The sequence below is a fragment of the Crocodylus porosus genome, unplaced genomic scaffold (assembly GCF_001723895.1).
Source record: "Crocodylus porosus isolate Cpor-Errol unplaced genomic scaffold, CroPor_comp1, whole genome shotgun sequence".
Lineage (NCBI taxonomy): Eukaryota > Metazoa > Chordata > Crocodylia > Crocodylidae > Crocodylus > Crocodylus porosus.
Window position 1 is genome coordinate 69432663 of NW_017728948.1, and position 19016 is coordinate 69451678.

The 19016-nt window shown below is 42.0% G+C and overlaps 1 protein-coding gene across 1 annotated transcript in view; it reads left to right on the forward strand.

Moving 5' to 3' along the window:
* UNC5C (unc-5 netrin receptor C) overlaps window positions 1-19016 on the forward strand; it is a 415055-nt gene that overhangs the window by 378245 nt on the left and 17794 nt on the right. The window contains exons 12-15 of the mRNA XM_019552942.1: window positions 1890-2058; window positions 5845-6078; window positions 16234-16383; window positions 18198-18362. Of these exons, the coding sequence (XP_019408487.1) occupies window positions 1890-2058; window positions 5845-6078; window positions 16234-16383; window positions 18198-18362 (718 nt within the window). The remainder of the gene's footprint in view (window positions 1-1889; window positions 2059-5844; window positions 6079-16233; window positions 16384-18197; window positions 18363-19016) is intronic.

Below are 19016 nucleotides of genomic sequence, written 5' to 3' on the forward strand. Positions count from 1 at the left end.
GGCTCCTACCCTGGGGGTGTTTAAGAGGAGGTTAGATGCACATCTAGCTGGGGTCATTTGACCCCAGTACTCTTTCCTGCCATGGCAGGGGTTTGGACTAGATGATCTGCTCAGGTCCCTTCCGACCCTACAAACTATGAAACTATGAAACATTACACCTGCTGCATTCTTTTTGTCCACTAATTTCATAATTCAATCCAAAAGGCTATCTGAGTTCTCAGGCAGAGTTTTTCTATTTCCTTTCCCCTTCCCACTCCCACCCATGATTCTCTTGTTTTTTCAATGGAGCTAAATTAACCGGAGTATTAAATCTGTGGGGTTTGCCATGCCTGTGACTTTCAGCACAAAAATGGTGATTTTAAATGTTTTCTCATAACAAGTCACGGTAATCTCCTGACTTCTCTAGAAGTTTTACTTGATCAGTAAATGGGGTTGTGAAGTATAAGGGAATGATGAGAGTTTGTGAAAGGTTTTGATCTATTGTTTATTTACAATTAAATTTTTTTAAATATAGTTATTAAAAATGCGGAGTATTTTTTGAGTTTTGTTTTTATAAAGGACTGATCTTGCTCCCACTGAAGCAATTTCAGACACCTCTATATAATTCAATAGGAGTTACAAGAGCTCCCAAATCTGTGCATTTTGAATGTTGTGCCTTGCAGTTTCTTTTCTTTCCCTCCTGCCCTCCCCTATAATAGAATTTAGTTGCCAGGGCTGCTATACTTGTTTTTCTTCTAAAAATGGTACCACAGTTGGGTTTTTCCAGCTACACAACTTTCACAAATAATTACCAATAGCTGAGTCAATTCATTAGTTAATTTATTTTAGGAACCACATATGCTTGTCATCAGGATTTGCTGATTTACAGAGATTTCAGCTTTTCTATGCCAGCCGTTTTTTACCTGTTTTTATCAATAGTTATGCTGACATAGGATAGAATTTTTGAAAGCACAAAAGTCTCATTTTCATTTTTAAAACCACGTCTTTCAATGAGACTTGCCATTTGTCTACACAATAAATTAAGACACAGTTCTAAGCATATGTTGCTAAATCAAAGCTACTACAGATAGCAGTAGCAGTAAATACAAGCTAACACAAATTTCAGCATGGGTTAGGAACATAAGCTTGTACCAAAGGTCTGTGACTTCAGTTCCTCATAGATTTTATGCATCTTCTTCATTACTTCTTGATTTTTTTTTCTTGTTGTGACAGACACCCCATTTCCACAGGCCCTTACGTGTAAAAGTTAATCCTATGAATAGTCCCAATGAACTCAGTGGTACTGACATGAATACAGGTATGCATGTAATAATGGATTTATAGAATCAGACAAAAAATTCAAATGTGAGCCAGTAAGTGTCCTGTGCAGGTAGCTGAGCCACACTTAGGCCTCCCTATATGTGAAAATCCAGGATGTCTTTCCCTACCATTGGATATTGTGGTTTCTGGATCATGAGTTTGTCCTCTATATAATTTAGGGATGTCTTTGATGATCCATGCTCAGCTATATTTGTTATCCACCAGATGTCTGGGTAGTTAAACTCACTCATGAATACAGTATCCTGTGGGTTTGAACTCTTCAGTAGTTGGTCTGGGATTTTTTTTTTCCCCTTCTCATTTTCGTCCCTTCTCCTGGTCCACTGCAATCTCTTGTTTGTTTTTAATTTACTACATCCTCATGCCAAAGATTTTACTGCCACCCTCTGCATTATCATATGGTATGCCACTAGTTTCGATGTATGTCTGATTATACTATAGTGTGTGTGTGTGCAATTGATTTCCCAGAGACCATTTTCTTACACTGTAAGTTAAGAAAAGCCTTTTACTCTGGCTGTGTGTGGGTCCCTTTAAATTCACCTAACAACCCCGCTTTTCTGTAATCTTGTCAGGCCACCAGTGGAAGACAGTCAAACCCTTTTGACCCCAGTGGTGAGCTGTGGGCCCCCAGGAGCACTGCTGACACGGCCTGTCATTCTAACCATGCACCATTGCGCAGAGCCAAACACAGAGGACTGGAAGATACAGCTGAAAAACCAAGCAGCTCAGGGCCAGTGGGAGGTAAGTTCATGATAGGATCACACCCGTCCAACCATATTTATCTTAAAGATGCCTTTTAAAATAACCAAACATCTAAATACCATATCTTCTCATACATAACACCCCATCTGTGCCCTCCCTGCCCTTGTTTTCGAAAGATAGAATGAAGAAAAATATCTTTCCTTGAAAATACCGGTAAGGAGCAGTAAGTAACTGAGTAGCAGGAGCTAAGATCCCAGCATGTCATTGTGCTGCTCTCTGGGCACATCTACACGTGCTATTAAGGTGAAGAAATAACCTCCGGTGCTTATCGCATAATAATTCCCTGGTGTAGTCTCTTCTTTGCATAGGCCATTCACATTGTTGGAGAGTACAGTTCAGCTATAATTCAGAGAAAGAGTGGAATAAACTTGGGGATGCAAACCAGTCTTTTGTGGATATTTATGCCAAAAAATGAATATAGTCACACAATTCAGCATGACAGGCCATGTACACCCAGAAGAGGCTCACAGATGCATCTGTGTGGGGGAGATTGCAGAGTGCCATCTGCCTGGTTCTTGTTTCTTAGGACAGGATTCTGTTTACCTACTGGATGACCAAACTACAGCTTTATGACCTGACTGTATGTTACCCAACTGAAGAGTAGAAGCAATTTTGTTACCCCGCTGTGGGCATGTATGTGCCCCTATTATAAGAACAGAGAGACATCTACATGTCTCTGAAGGGTAATCCTATTCCTATAATAATAGGGGCATTTACATTTGCAGAGGGGGTAATAGAAATGTTCTTACACTTTCAGTCCCAGACCTGAAGAAGGACTTTGTTCCTGAAAGCTTGTCCAGCATCTCTCCCAACTTTCTGATAAAAAAATATCAGAAAAACCCCTAACCTCTTGCACACATCCTGGACCATCTTAGCTATCATAGCACTCACCAGGTTTTAGTCAGGTAACCTGGAGTCAGTCAAAAGCTGCACTCTGGTCATCCTCTAGGGGAACAGAATACTACCCTAAATGTTGATGCCAGCCTACCATTCCAGAATGAGACTTTCACCTGGTCTTTTGCCTGGTCTTAAGTTTGGGATAAACAGATAAACCTAAGCTGCCCAGCCTGCTACAGAATTTAAGAATAGTGGGTTTGATCAAGAATCTTCAAGGAAAGTTCCCTGCCTTTTTTATCTCCTCTATCTGTCTTCCTCAATCTGTTCTATTCCTCCCCACCCCACCATGAGGAGTACCCCTGATTGCCTGAGTACTGGTCCAATTTCATGTATGTGCACTTGGTCAGCAGGGATGGAATTAGAGCACTCACTTTGAATTTTTGCTAACATACTTTTCTCCATCTACCAACCACTGAAGATACCCTACAATAAAGAAAGAGCTCATGACACTACAGTGGTGCATGCATGCTGATAAAGGGTATTTGGTACTATATATGAGCTATAAGGACTGGTTTCTAAAACTATGGTCTTCCTCTTATATTAAAACTCTGTGCTAGATCTTCAAATTGTAAATATAAATGCCATTTGGAGATTCCAGTTCAGTGGCAGGCAAACTATACACTACCTGTTGCAGCTGTCCCTTCACTCCTTAATGGAGAACAGGTGCAGATTTGGCTAGCAGTTTTATAAAGATGTGTATTCTTGGGAGTTTTTTTTAATGCCTCCTGCTTCTGGTTTGGCTAAGTACAGTAAAATAATAACCTTCCCTGTGTGATTTTGGCACTTCAATCCTGGCTGGCAACAAAGTTGAAGTGAAGTGGGAAGGAGGACAAGGGAAAAGCTTCAGTAGTATCTATTGAATGCTACTGAAGTTTAGTTCCTGTAAAGGTTTAGAAAAGGGAAGCTGTTTTCCCAACTGGTTCATACTTCCCTAATTTGTACTGTTTTCAGTGGATCAACAGCTGCTGACTACTGCAAAACAATCTGCAGCTTTACAACCTAGATAAGTGAGCCAATTTCATCTTGAATATAGTCTCTGTCTTTTCCTTGTTATTCTCAGAGGTGCAACCCACTACTGAGCGTCCTAGTGTGTCACTGCCACCTGTTCTGAAGCAAGAAATCAGAAGGCAACATTACAGGCTCTTAAAGAAGTAGGCCAAAGCACACATTGATGAACTTGATGGGAGGCTTGAAATCAGTGCTGGTAGTATTGAGGTGCCTGAATCCCATTGTGAGGCAGTGGTAGGATGACCCTTTCCCAAGATTTTCATCATCGTAACAGGAAAAAACGCAGCTTCCTACAAGCTTTGTTCATTGTCAAAATCCTTCTCCCCTGTCCCTGTTCTTGGCAGGCTTGCTTGCTCTTGACAAAGCTTATAATGCTGCTGCCACCTGTGCTTGTCTCCTATATTTAATTTGGTACCCTGCACCTTCCTCCTCTGAGTAGGTTTTAATGAGGAAATCATAACTGAAAAGACTTCTGGGCTGACAGCAGCAAGAGCACCATTTTCAGGGTTATCCTTGAAAGAATTCTCCTTTTTGTCACCCTGCCTGTGGTACCAGCTCTCACCCCACTGGGATTGTACATGCACCCTGATGGAGTATCTCTTGGCACTGTATGTATGTTTCATATTTGTTTTCTGTTCATTACTGGCATTCCCTTGACTTTTCCTCCATTCCACTCCTGACCTTGAAAGCACAGTTGCCCTGCTGGAGGTGCCCATGCTGACTCCAGACTAGTGCTTATATACCATCTGCAGAGTCTACCAGGTCTTTTAGCACAGTGAGTCTTCTCTTCTGCTCTCTTCTGGAACACTTCTTCCATCTCTAATCCCCTCTAACAGATGCTTGGATTGCCATTGGCTATCACTTTGTGCCCTGGACGGCATAAATTTTCATAGCGTGGCAAGTAAGGGGTGTGTAATCACCACTGCATACTTCACTCTTGCTATTGAGAAAGATTATGTAACCTTTGCAGATATCCTGCATTCATCCTTCCTCAGCCAGAGGTCCTGAATCTGTTCCCAACCTGACTTCTTGCCCCACTGCAAGTGGTATTCTCCTCACCTCAAGGCAGCTGAGATAAGGTGGAAGAACTCTACAGAGCCCTGTGCATCCCAAAGGCAGACAATAAAAAGGCATTGTCTGCCTTTGCAATAGCCCTGTCTATTATTGCTGCTACATTTTTTTCAGTTAAAACCTCTTGCTGCATGATCAGGACTATACAGTGCTGTGGTGAATGGGGAACTTAACCAAACTGTTCTTTTCTGCTAAGCACAAGGAAAAAGTGGATCAAAATATTCTGTGTGTGTTTGGTTTGCATGTATTTTGTCTTTGCCTTGCAGCCTTGTAATGGAAGATTATACTGATTTACAGTTGAAGCAACAGGTGGTACTCTATGTACGGTGACTCAGCTATCATTGAAGTTACCTCTTCTGTCTCAGTTCTAGCCACTACTGATTATGGAACTGGTCACATAATATTCATCAAAAGGTTCATTCAACAATTTGCATTACATTTTTCTTACAAAATAGTAGCGATACTTTTCATTATTTGCTCAGCTCTGCCCATCATTTTAAGAGCAGCAACATGCAGTACCAAAAATAATGATGCATTAACTAGATGGAACAAGCCCCCAGCACTCAGTTTCCTCTCCCTGTTCCTACTCAGAGAGAAAGCTAGAAGTAGGAAAATTTTAAGTGTTGAGTAAGAGGGAAAGATTTAGAGCAACTTCTGTGACATTGAAGTAAGGCTGGCAATGTTAATCTGCAGTCAAGGCCCCGTCTTGGAGTAGACTTTGGCCATCCTAGCTCAGTCCTCAGTCCTGTGGGTTCTCTAGAGCTCTAACTGTGCCTGTTTACCCCTTAGGATGTGGTGGTGGTTGGGGAAGAAAACTTCACTACCCCATGCTATATTCAGCTGGACTCAGAAGCTTGCCATATCCTGACAGAAACACTCAGCACCTATGCCTTGGTGGGACAGTCGATCACGAAAGCAGCAGCAAAGCGGCTCAAACTGGCCATCTTTGGGCCAGTGTCCTGCTCATCACTGGAATACAGCATCCGAGTCTACTGCCTAGATGACACTCAGGATGCCCTTAAGGTAATGGCCTCCCTCTTTAATCAGCTAGATGTGTCTGGATCGCAGTAATAGCAGTGAATAGACCCTTCAGTAGCATGCTGTTTATTGTAATTTCTATTCCCTAGTCTATATTTTTTGATTAGGGGAAGAGCTTGACAACAAGCCACTATTTTATAGAAAGAAAAAGGAAAAAAACCCACAAGTTGTCCTTTGCATAATGATTCCACTCAAATGCTGAACTATTTTCCACCCATCATTCTTTGTTCCTTTGTTTACCTGTATCATAACCTGAATTCTGAGATTTTTGCATTATTAAAAGGCCATAAGGTGCACCAGGGCTTCATTCGTTATTCATGTATTTTTAATGCTAAGTGCCAGCTCCCCAGAGATGAGGAAATGTATAAATGCCTCTTTGTAAATAGTTGATAATGATAAAAGAAGCTTCTGGGTTGTTAATCACTGCCTGCTCTTATATTGCTTTATTATACCTCTTTGTGTGCATTTTTGTGCTGGGAATTTGCAATTGAAATAAACCAAAGCTGTTGCTTTTTACAGCTATATATACCTAATTCTTGCTGCATATAATACCAGCACATATATAAGTAAGTATGCTCCCTGCATACTTAAGAGCATACACACACACTGTATTTGTATTTATAAATTTTTGTGCATATAAATGCATAGCCTATGATGGGTAGGTGGTCATTTTAATCAATTCATGCGTATCTTTATATGAATGCAAGTTATACAAAGATTTTCTGTAAGTTATTGTAAGATTTTCTGTAAACAAGCTTGATGCTAAGTACCTGCACTGCCAGTATCTATGCACTGTCATTTTTATGTTGCATACAGATGATTCTTAATGGCTTTACTTGGAGAACAAGCCTTAGACATGTCTGTGTATGTAAACTACGTAGGAAATGTTTGTATTTCTCAGAGCACTGAGTTTCATTGTCACTGGTACATTCCATTTTTATATCAAATACTTTTTGGTGTCATATATTTTAGGGTATTACAGTTTAGTATCTCTGCCACATGGGTACTGAGAGCCCTTTCTATAGGTACCACCATTTCAGCAAAGTGATGGGCTGAAGGTAGAGGAAAGAATAGCTTTCCATGGGTGGCTGCTCAGCATTGGGCTTTGTTTCAACAGTCTTGGAGCTTGGTACAGAGAATTATGGTTTGCCAGGACTTCAGTTGTCCTTATCTCAGTATGATTTTCCCCAAATTGGGAAGAGGGGCTTCTATACCAAGCACCGTCTTTCAAAAGCTAAGGTCCCTTCTATGCCTGCACTTCTTTGGGTACATGTGGGATTTTCTACGTATTTGTTAAGACCTGAGATGAACGTAAGTAATTCAAAGCAACCTGAAGCAAGCACTGGGGTTGTCTGAATGCTGCTATGAGTTTCAGAGTAGAAAACATGAGCAATCAAAGATGAATTCAAATAGGCCTCGTCTTTACTACTGTCCTTGAACATTTTCAGTATTTCTACATTCAGAGGTTTATTGCATTAGCCCCTGTATCAGGATCTCTCTCCTGCTTTCTACCATCAGACTTATCTCTCTAACTGAAAAAAGGCTTATGCCACTACCCAGCAGCTGGCAGAGGTCACATTTTGACACTTCTGTGCCTACTGTCAACTCCTGGGACTCATTGTCCCACCGCTTCATGTGCTGAAAGGGGGTGCTGGCTGGGGCACAAGGTCCAGGGGGTGCTGGCTGGGACCCCAGCCAGCCAAGGAGTGACACATGGAGATCCTCCTCCATCTCCGCATACTACAGTCCCCACACTGAGGCACCCTGCACCCAAGCCAGCCACTCCCTGCACCATACAGGAATTTCTTCTGGACTGAAGTAATGCAGTCCCTGGCTGACTGGAGTGCAGGGTGCCTCAGTGTATGGGGGTGGTCCATGTGCCACCATGCAGGAGCTGCTTAGTGGAGCCCCCATGCTGAAGCACACAGAAACAGTGGAGCAGCCAGTTCAGGGCTGCCTGCTTCCCTGTCTTGAGGTACATTGCACCCCAGCCAGCCAGGAAATGGTAAATCCTGGTACCAGTTATTCCCCCCCAACACTGCAAATTAGCAGCACCACACACAGTTTAATGTGCAATGTGCGTGGTTTGTGGTTCTGCAAAGAGGTGTGTAGTGCACAGACCACACGTGCCTGCCCATCTGATTCCAGCCCCAGGGTCTACTTTGCCTGTTAGCACGTGACAATGGAGTCACATAGAGTTAAATGGGAGCCACCAGAAACCATACAGACATGAAGCCATACACACTAGCAGCTTTCTTGTGGTGTCTGCTTTTGCTGCTAGAAGTTATGGTGGCTGAAGCACCCATATGCTCTGTGCCCTCCCCAAAAATGGAGTGGCATCTCCTGCTTTCTCCTACTTTCTCATACAAAAGATAAGCACTTCATTTTCCAGTCAAAAAGTCTGAGGCTGATTCAATTCAATCTTTGCAGGTTAGTCTAAGCTGTGTAGATTGATCTGATAAGCAAGTAAACAGACATTCACTTTAAATTCTGGAAATGCAGCCACATGCCTGCAGTGGCTCAAGCCAAAAGCCGGAGGGTGCTAGAACATGCCTCCCTGCTTGGCTGCAGCAGACAGCCTGGGCAAGGCCAGCACATCCACCCTGTGAGGGAGGGGTTTCAGGGGATGTGCAAAGCATCCTGGGATGTGGGGGGGACTGTGAGTTAATTTGAATCTGGAGGGGATCTGGAACAGAAGTTAATAAACTGATTAATCAGTTAAGTCTGATACTGTATCCATACAGGTTTATCTTCAACTGGTTCCAGCCATTTTGAAAGTGGTTTATGTGCACTGAACTTCTGGGCTAGGGACAGACATTTTAAAAGCCTGAGCCTGAAATGATTCAGTCTTTGCAGGTTAGTTTAACCTGGCTAGACTGAGCCAGTTTGTAACTGTACAGACATTTTTTCTGGACTGAAGAAATGCAGGCAAATGGGGGAAGGGAGGGGCATGGCCAGGCCCCAGGAGGATGCTCTGATTAGGGAGAGATTGTCTCCACCCCTCGCTGCTCCTGATCAGCTAGGGAGCTAGCAGGGAGTTACATGGCATTTAGTTACACAGCAGGAAGTTACACAGGGAGTAACATAGCATTTAGCACCCCATCAAAACAAACAAAAGCCTCTCATTAGTTCAAGCTCTTTTTGAACAACTTTTTCCCTGGAAGGAACAGAGGGACATTACCAGCTACCTGTTGATTAGTTCCAAAAAGTGCTAAGCAGACACTGTCCTGTCTGCCTTTGTCCTGTCTGCCTTACACAGATACCTTTCAGCATTAGCTAGCATACCACATGCTGGCTTTGGCCCATCCTGTGGGAGGGGGGAGTGGGGAATTCTTGATTGAGCAGTGAGTGGTGAGAGGGACTCAGGAGGAAGCCAGGGAGATGCCACTGTGCCTGCAGTCTCTGCCAGAGCTCCAGCAAGGGAGCAGAGAGGTGGAGCAGCCCTGCTGTGGAACAGAGAGCCCTGCCCAAGACTGCAAAACATCTGGGATTCTGGGGGACTCTTGTTTAATTTAAACCAGGAAGGGGTCTAAAACAGACATTGCATAAACCAGTTTCACACAAATCAGTTAAGTCTGATACTACATTCAACCAGGTTTATCTCAAACCAGTTCCAGTCATTTTCAAACTGGTTTATGTGCACAGAATGTCTGTTCTGTTGCAGGGCTCTGATCACTTAAACCAGTTTGTCAAATGTCTGTCCCTAGCCCTGTTGTGTTACAGATTTGAACTGGTTTCCCATCGCATATACCAGTCTATATGTAATTTCTGTCCCTAATCTTGATGTCTTCAGCTCAAGAATGGGTCCCATTGTGGAAGGTGCGCTTTAACCAAACCAAAATTATCCAGTAGTAAACTTAATTTATTAGACTTAGCACAGTGTTAACTGCATGAAATTTAAAGGGCTATGATATATAGGAGTTAAGACTCCTAAACGATCTCCTGGCCTTAAACTCTGTGAATCAGCATCCTCAAAAATAAAGAGGTTGTATAAGAGAAAAATGGGCTAGCTACTAAATGAATACAATAAGATTTATAGCATTCATAGAACTGACAAGGCCCTATGTGACAAGGCCCCATTGCTGCAATGTTCTACCACAATGAGTAGAAATGAAAGTCATTAAATATGACTAAAATACATGTTGTATACTTGGTTTGATGCTATCATTTTTTACTGCCATCTCTGAGACCTAAATTTGAGTTTGGACTCCAGTCTCTTGCACTGTAGAATGATGGGACTGGGAATGTGTTGCTTATGGCAGCTCTTCTGGCCAACTGTTGAGCATCACTGTTGGGCTGCAGAAAGATTTTATGTTTTTTATCCATATTTGAACAGTGCCTGGCATAGCGGGCCCCAAGTGCATGACTGAGGCCCTTTGGCACTATGACAGTGTAAATAGTAAGAGGAGATTTAGAACATAATGGGAAAGATGGCAGTTGTTTCCTGGTACCTTAATGGATGGGGTGAAAAGTTGGAGGGTGGGAATAAGGGCAGCTCAGAGCTTTGACAGATTTTAAAAAATCTCAAATCTAAAAAAACAATTTGTGGCTTGGGAACCTTAGAACAGTGGTAGCCACATTTGAGATACAGGGTGGAATTCCTTAACTTCCCTGGGGAGAGGTTGTTGAACCTGCATCCTTCACAGTGGTGTGACTGAAATTATGTTATATTAAATGCGAGTTGAGTATCAAATAAAAGGGTTGGGGTTTGGGGACGAAGGGGTAAGATCATCTATTTTTTTCTCCTTACACCTTTTGTTGAGAGCCAAGGTTGTGTCAATAGACCAATTGCTCTGACTTGATGACTAAGGCAATTGTTTTCACATTGAGACATCTGAAGTTTGGCATAGCCTTTGATGGGGTTATGCATTTATTTTAATAGGTAATCAAATGCATTCCATTATTATTTATAAAGAAAAGGTAGTCTGACACTTGCTATACCCTGACTAGCAACCACCAAAGGAAGTTGAGTGGTTGCTATATAAGCATATGCTGTATGCTCCAACAGGCTTTCCCCTCTAATCATGCAGAGTAAGCTCTCTCTCCAGAATCAGCTAAGCCTTTGGTACTGTAAGAGAGTCTAATGACTTGTCATAAATAATGGTATGGTTATTGTGAAGCCTGCTTGTTTCTCTTCTCTGCGTTTGTGAAGCAGAATTGCTTACTCTTGCTTTAACACCAATCAGTAGTGCAGTTTTCTTCATGCTACATGTTCTCAGGCAGGAAGTTGTGACTCTTGGGGGCTGCAAAGAGGTTTCAGGGGCATCATAATTACCATCTGTTCCTTTATGATTAGATGGGTAAGTGCCCTTTAATTTTTCTGTTGTTATGTAGGGTCACAGTATAGAAAAGTTTGAGTAGTAGTGCTTTGTTTCTAATTATCCATCTATCCATCATGTACTCATATGGCTTTATTGCAGTAATATCTGAGCTCATTTAGTCAATAAGATAATCACTGGAGAGACTGATCCACAAGTCTTCTGTCACACTAGATCAATGAAGCAGATCACAGTTAACAGATCTGCTTTTACTCCAGTCCTTCTGTCTCTGCATGATATTTGGATTTCTCAGAGCAGATTATTGTACATTGTTTGAGTTTAAGTTTATGCACATTCCTTCATCTAATTGAGAAAAGTAAATCAGATCTTTCAGAAGCAAAAAAAAGCATATATTAAATGTTATTGGTTCTTAGTATGCCTTTAATTAAGAGGCAACTTCAGAATAATGGTAGCAATTACCTCACCTACATGGTCTGTCTGAGCTCACTGAATTAGAGCTGTTATTGAAAGATGAATGTCACTAGGCCCTTACCTATAACGACATGAGATAATGTCCTGTTGCTGGCATCATGACCGTTCTTATACAGTAAGGTGGGAATTAATTCTTCAGTGGAAGGGCAGACTACATGGCCAGGGTTTGGAACTAAAAAGGGACAAGCCCATGCCTTGTGTTTCTTCTGCTGGATAAGTTGGAATGTTGTTGCAGTATTTGTGGGCAAAGAAATGTCTGAGAGAGAATGATTTCTGTGATATCTTTTATTGGATGAGTTGTGTATTTGGGAGAGCTCTGACCTTCCTCAAGTCTGAGCTAGAGAAGAAAATGAAGGCTGAGCTACATATCAGAGAACAGAGTCCAGGTGAATTCAAACAGCCTGCTTGGAGGGATGCAGGAGGGCTGTGAAGTACGAATGAAGAGGCACTATCAGGAGCCATTATAAGACAAAAAAGGTGCAATAGAACATGCAATCCAGTCAGTAGCAGAGCAAAACCATTCAAGAAGGGGGCAGCTACTACCTGTGAAGTTCAGGGAAATTATTGGCAGTATTTGCTAAGCTGTAACGAGCCATGAATCCATCGCCTGTTATAAGTTCAGATTTTTATTGCCTTGTAGAGTTATAAATTTCTGTTCCCAGGTTTGTCTTCTGGAGGTATTTTATAAATCCCTTTCAGCATGAGAATTGTGAGATTGGAGAGGGAGCAAGTGTTCTGTGAAAACTGTGCTTCTACCAGTGTCTGTGCATCTTTGTCCTTTTACAAGGTCTTCATAAAGTCCTTGTGCACTTTTAAACTTTAATAACTTAGGTTGTAGGTATGATAGAAACAATCTGTAAATGGCACTTTAAAAGCAAATTTATTAGAGTTTTTGGACAACTAGAGTACACAATGCTAGACTTCAACATAGCCACCATCCATCATGATACAATGCTCAATCCGATTTTCCAACTCCTTGAAAACGTTTCCCAGTTGCTCTTGAGTTACTGCACTAATTGCATTGGTGATCCTAGTCCTAAATTCCACCAAAGAACATGGTTTTGACAAGTAAACTACACTTTTAACATGTCCCCATAAAAAGAAGTCCAATGGCAACAGGTCCGGTGAACAAGGTGGCCAAGCAATGGATCCACATCTGCCTATCCACTTCTCTGGGAAAATGTCATTTAGGAACTGTTGTACATTCAGAGCATAGTGGCATGGAGCTCCATATTATTTAAGAACAAATTTAATAGATTTCATAGATTTATAGGGTTGGAAGGGACCTTGGTAGATCATTGAGTCCAACCCCCTGCCCTGGGCAGAAAAGGGCGCTGGGGTCAAATGACCCCAGCCTGGTGCTTGTCCAGTGTCCTCTTAAAGACCTCCAAGGTATGGAAGAGCACCACCTCCCCTGGAAACCCATTCTGGAATCTAGTCACCCTTACCATAAAGAAGTTCTTCCTGATGTCTAATCTAAATTTGTTCTTACTTATGAAGTCTAGCATTGTATACTCTAGTTATCCTATGACTTCAGTAAATTTGCTTTTAAATGCCATTTACAGATTGTTTCTATCATACCTACAACCTAAGATATTAACGTATTAACGTTTAAAAGTGCACACAGACTTTATGAAGACCCTGTATTTTTTCTGTGAGAGAGTTCATTTTGATGCATAGTTCCTGTCTAGTTTCACTCACATAGTTTCCATGAGGGACTCTGGTAGACTGGATGAGACATACCATGTTCTGTGATGTACATGTGTGGGATCCGTGGAATTTTATGATTTTGTTATGAGGAGCATTCACTGTTGCAAAGCTGGAGATGGCTTAACAGGTTGTGCATTTATTGTTGAGGCCTGGTTGTGGTCCATCTGGAGTCTGTTGATTGGAGGGGAGCTTGGCTCAGGTTTGGGCATTGCTTAAAGGCCCGGAGTGGGGGATTTGGGAATATTTCCCTCCAGTCTATTTTTTTATTATGGGATGTAATTGCTTGATGATCCTTCTTCTAGGTTCCAGTATGTAACGCTATGTAACAACCAGGGAAGTGTGATTGGTGAGAGTTTTATTTTTGTATTGTGGTAAGTTATTGCAGAGTATTTGTGTGGCTCATTCAAATACACAATCTGTGGTGTTTGCTGGAGAGTCCTTGCTGGGTAAAAGTATCTTTCAGGTTGGAAGGTCATTGCAACCTGAAAGACCGTCACTATCTTAGAAGGGCATTGTAGTGTACACTAGGCAGACAAAGAGACAGTACCATAAAAGTAGAATGGATAAAGTCTTAAGGCCAAGAGGCATGCCTGGATCAGCGTTCTGAAAGTTAGGTGATGAACTAAGTGAACCTATCATTAATTTTCTATTTCTATCTATTAGCATTCATTTTACTCCAATCCTTTTTAAATGGAAGCTTACACATGGTTTTTCTCTTCACATACACACACATCATACTTTAAGACTAACATTTTATACTCAAATGCCTAAAGTTCCACACCTATATCTGTTATACTTTCTGTTTTCACGAATACTAAACATTTGCAGTTCCTTTTGTTGTCACAACTCAAATGTTGCAGAAAGTAGATATGCGCTCTCCGGGCTGCTCAATACGCACAGTGTCTGTTGTTTAAATCTATACACCAGTACAGTATGTTTGTTTGATTACATGGGTAGGTTCAATTATCTCATGGAATACCATGAATCTTCTTTTAGGCATCCCAGGGAGATAATTTGGACTTAATGAAGATCTATAGTAATCAGATAATTACTATCGATTGCTCTTTAGACATCTTGATGAGGTAATTAGGGTGCACTGGAAAGAAGCTGGAACTGATTGATTGGCAAAACCTTAATCTAAAAGGTTTCTAATTATGTTTCTTTTCTTCTAATGGGTAATGAACAAACATCATTTTAGCTTTAGAATTTGTCAGGTGCCAGGTTCGTTGGGGACATTGGCTTTCTCTATTATGTTAACTAGATACCGAACGTGTTCAACAGTAGCTCATTAGGACTCACTGTTGATGTGGAAGCAACTTCAGTTTCTCTGGACTTAACTTTCTGTTCTTAATTTCCAGAGTCTCTGTCTGGCACATGGAACTGCGTGTGTGTGTATGTCTCTGCATGCATGAAGTATTTTGTATGTATGGTAATGATTATGCCTGTGTGTGATTGCCTTTCTGGCTGTGTTTATATAGGAAAAGAACATAAATACTTTTGTCTTTCGTGCATGCTTCAGTTGGCCTAAATATCATTGTGGTAATATGCTGAGATGATGAGGAGATTCACTATCCACCGTGCATGTTAATAGACCTAAGCATATATTATACTTTTCTGTAGCAGAGCAATGGCCTTTTTCAGTCTCATCAGTCACTGTGTGACCTGCACTTTTATGCTTAAGTACATCCTTCTCTAGCACTGTTCTCTCTCATGTTTTGCATTTGTTTTCAGAAGTATTTTGTTTGCAAAATAGCCCTCTGAAGGTGTATCATTTCTTTTGCATATCCTGCTTCATAGTATGTTTTAAAACGGGCCAAAATCTGATTGGCCAGTAGTACTTATCTGATGTGAGCTAATGGGATCACATCTTCTTATATAGGGGCTCTTTAAGGGAAAATATAAAGGATGCTATTAAAAGGCTTTTCAGGGGGGCAAACTGTCCAAGGTGACACTTGATCAATATGCAAGGGCTACTTCTATGCACAGGCTTTGAATCTCACAGCAATTAAGCAAGCCTCATATGGGACCCAGCACATCATGTAATGCTGCATTTTCCAAATGGAAATATACATGTGTGAAGTTCTGCTGGCTAATGCAGGCCATGTTTGTGCTCTTGGAATGCCAATGTATAGTATTAGGAGTGCTGTATGTGATTTTGCTTAGGCAGCTTAGTACAAATGAGGTTCCTATAATTATGTACGTGCACATTGGGCACATCTTCATGAAACAGTACTGTGCAGGGGTTTCTGTGCATTTATTTAGTACATGTATAATCAAGTACTAAATAAATGTGCAGTAACTGGAATTACTGTGCAGTAGCACCAGCAAATGTCATTTAGTTGCACTACTGTGCAGTAGCCTAATAATACTGCACAATAAAGTATTAATATTGTGCTGTGATGTGCTACTGCACAGTATTTTTAAGCTACTGCACAGTCAGTGTCTCATGTAGATGCACCCACTGAGATGTTGTTCTTTCCAGTAGATAAGTAGGTAGGTAGACAGGCAGACAAGACAGATAGATAGGTTGGTTGGTTGGTCTGGGTGCCTGTATTCCCTGTTACACAGAACGTATCTGTAGTAGTTAATCTTCCAGAAGCAGAAGTACAGCATGCCATTTTATAACACATTTGTAAATAACGTCTCTGATCACAAGGTGACTACTTTCTGTCTATAACAGGAAGTTCTACAGCTGGAGAGGCAGATGGGAGGACAGTTACTGGAAGAACCAAAGGCTCTGCATTTTAAGGGAAGCACCCACAACCTCCGTTTGTCTATTCATGATATTGCTCACTCTCTCTGGAAGAGCAAATTGCTTGCTAAATACCAGGTAAGAATTACAGATTGTTTAAACAGTGATGGACAAGCATGGGCCACATTAGAAGGGCCTGAAGTTATGCAGTAGTACACAAGTGTACACTGATTTTTTTTTAAGTACACACTGTCTGTTTAGGTTTCTGCCCTCTAATACGCCTGCCTATACAGTCTTCTGTATTGAATACCAGTCCTCTCCATTGTATTATGCATTGTCTAGTTTTAATATCTTTAATAAGTTCAGTTGAGTAGACTGTTCAGGTTCTATTAACAATCTTCATTATTGCTAAACCGAGCAATAACAGCCTGGAATTTGTTTGTTTTTTAAAATGAAAATCAAAATTTCATCTTAACACACCAGAAAAGAAATTTTGGTCAGTGTGATTAGAAAATCTACTACATGTAGGAATATTCAGTGCAAAGAGAGTGAGAATTAGAACGGAGTATTTGTGCACAGGGGCTGCTACTGCCAAAATACATGCACCCTTTTGGCTGTTTCTAGAATATGGCCCACTCTTGGCAAGTGAAGGCTTCATGGAGATATTAGGGTGACCAGGCCTTTTGTATTCAATTAGGGTTTGGTCTTAAGAAAGGATAAAATACTTGTGCACAAACACACACATCTCTTTGTAAAGTTTGAGAGAGAACAGTGGAACACCCTTGGATATATTAAGGATTTTCTTCACTGAAGGATCAAGTAAAGAGTAACTTCTTCTTTTCCTTTCCATCTCATCCTTCACTTGCTAGGGCTCCAGTGCAATGCACACTTGTTCATGGAGAGTGTAGCAGGGCCCTAAGACTTGCCTGATCCTTTAAGACTGAAGCAGCCTGCCATGGGAACTCTGCAGGCTAATCAGAGCTCCACAGCTGTGGGTTGCTGGGGGTAACAGCCTATGGGGGTAATTGGGCAGCACCTACAAGTGTCACATGACCAGAAGGAGGCAGGGTTTGGGGGTATATGCGTCCAGGGCTGGAGCTTGCAGGAAGACTCTCTGGCAACTGCCAGGGAAGGAGCTCCTGTATGAGGAAGCTACCTGAGACCTGGTGCTGCTTGCTTTGCTACCCAATGCTGCAAGACTTTAGGAGTCTTCCAGGTACTTAGGCTGGGAAGCATGCTGTACTAAGGGTTGAAGTTTGTCCCCTTAAGGGGACACAGCATGGTTGTCACTTATAATGTTTAAGTTATAGCCTAGGGCTTATGCTTGTGTTTACGTTTGCACCAGAGAACTGGGATGAGGCTATAAGGGGAGCTTTGGAGGCCTCATTAGTGCCTGGAGAAGGGGGTCACATGATTTGGGTAAAGCCCAGTGTTAGGCACAGAGACAGACAGAGGCACAGCTGCAGGGGTGCAGACAGCCCTACCGCCCAGAGGGTGTAGCTACCAGGGCACAGAGCCCAGCACCAGAGGAGGACAGAAGTGAAAGATAGTAGTATAACACCTGAAAGTTGGGACATGATATAGGGGCGATTGGAGTCATATATTACTTGGTATTAGGGCATAAAAGGGTAGCCTCCCTCCTAGAAACAACTTCTTAAGTACGTCAAAAGGTGTGGCAGGCGAGACAGGTGGGTGGATTGCCCTGGCTAGGCAGGCAGGCTGACGGAGTAATCGGCCTCAGGCCCCTGTCACAGAATGTTTAGAATAGTGCTAGAATGTAGGTGACCATTCAGAATGGCAGAGGTAAGTTCTTCTTCTTCGTGAGACTCATGAGTCCATTTGCTGTATTCACACTTTCTGATGCTTTCTGAGAGCTGAGTTGAAAACCTGATGAGATATACCATGACTGTTGATGAGCATATTTAAACCGTTCCTTACTTTTCCTCCTGCAGGAAATTCCCTTTTACCACATCTGGAGTGGGTGTCAAAGAAACCTACACTGTACCTTTACTCTGGAAAGGTTCAGCCTGACCACGGTGGAGCTTGTTTGTAAACTCTGTGTACGGCAGGTCGAAGGAGAAGGACAGATCTTCCAGCTCAACTGTACGGTATCAGAGGTAAAGATCCAGCTATCTCCACACTAAGCAATGAGGGAAAAGGAGGTGACACATCACTTGACATGTCCACATACCCAGTGATTCTTGCTTGGTACATCCTTTAATTTTCTTTCTTTCCTGATGCTGGGAGGCTATAGGCTTTCCAATCTTTCTCCTTCCTAAGGAGAGCTGAACGTACTTTTCTTTTTCATTGAAGCTAGGTAAAAGGATGGATTTAACTGTCATCTTTTCTCTTCCCTTATGGCTCTCCGTACTGCTTTGCCGGCTTTTCTTTTCACGCTTTTATGGAAGCTAGCACCCTTCCTTTAAAAGAGTCAAGAAAGCAATGATGGAAATGTGCCTTGTCTTTTTCCTTTCTGTGTGTGGTTTCTTCTTTCACCCACTCACATGGAGAAGATCTACCTCATGAAGCATACAGTGTCTAGGTCCTCCAGCAGTCTACTCACTGGGCATGTTTACACTTGTAATTAATGCACATTAAGGTTACTGTGCAGTACTGTACCTTAAGGTGCATTAATATATGGCCAGGAATGCATCTACAGCTGCTCCAGATGGGAGCAGTTCAGCGCAGGGCTGTTGCAGCCCAGGTCTGGCCCTCTGCAACAGCCAGGGTGAGGTCCAGACCTCCTTGGGTACCAGCCCCAGGCTGGCAGG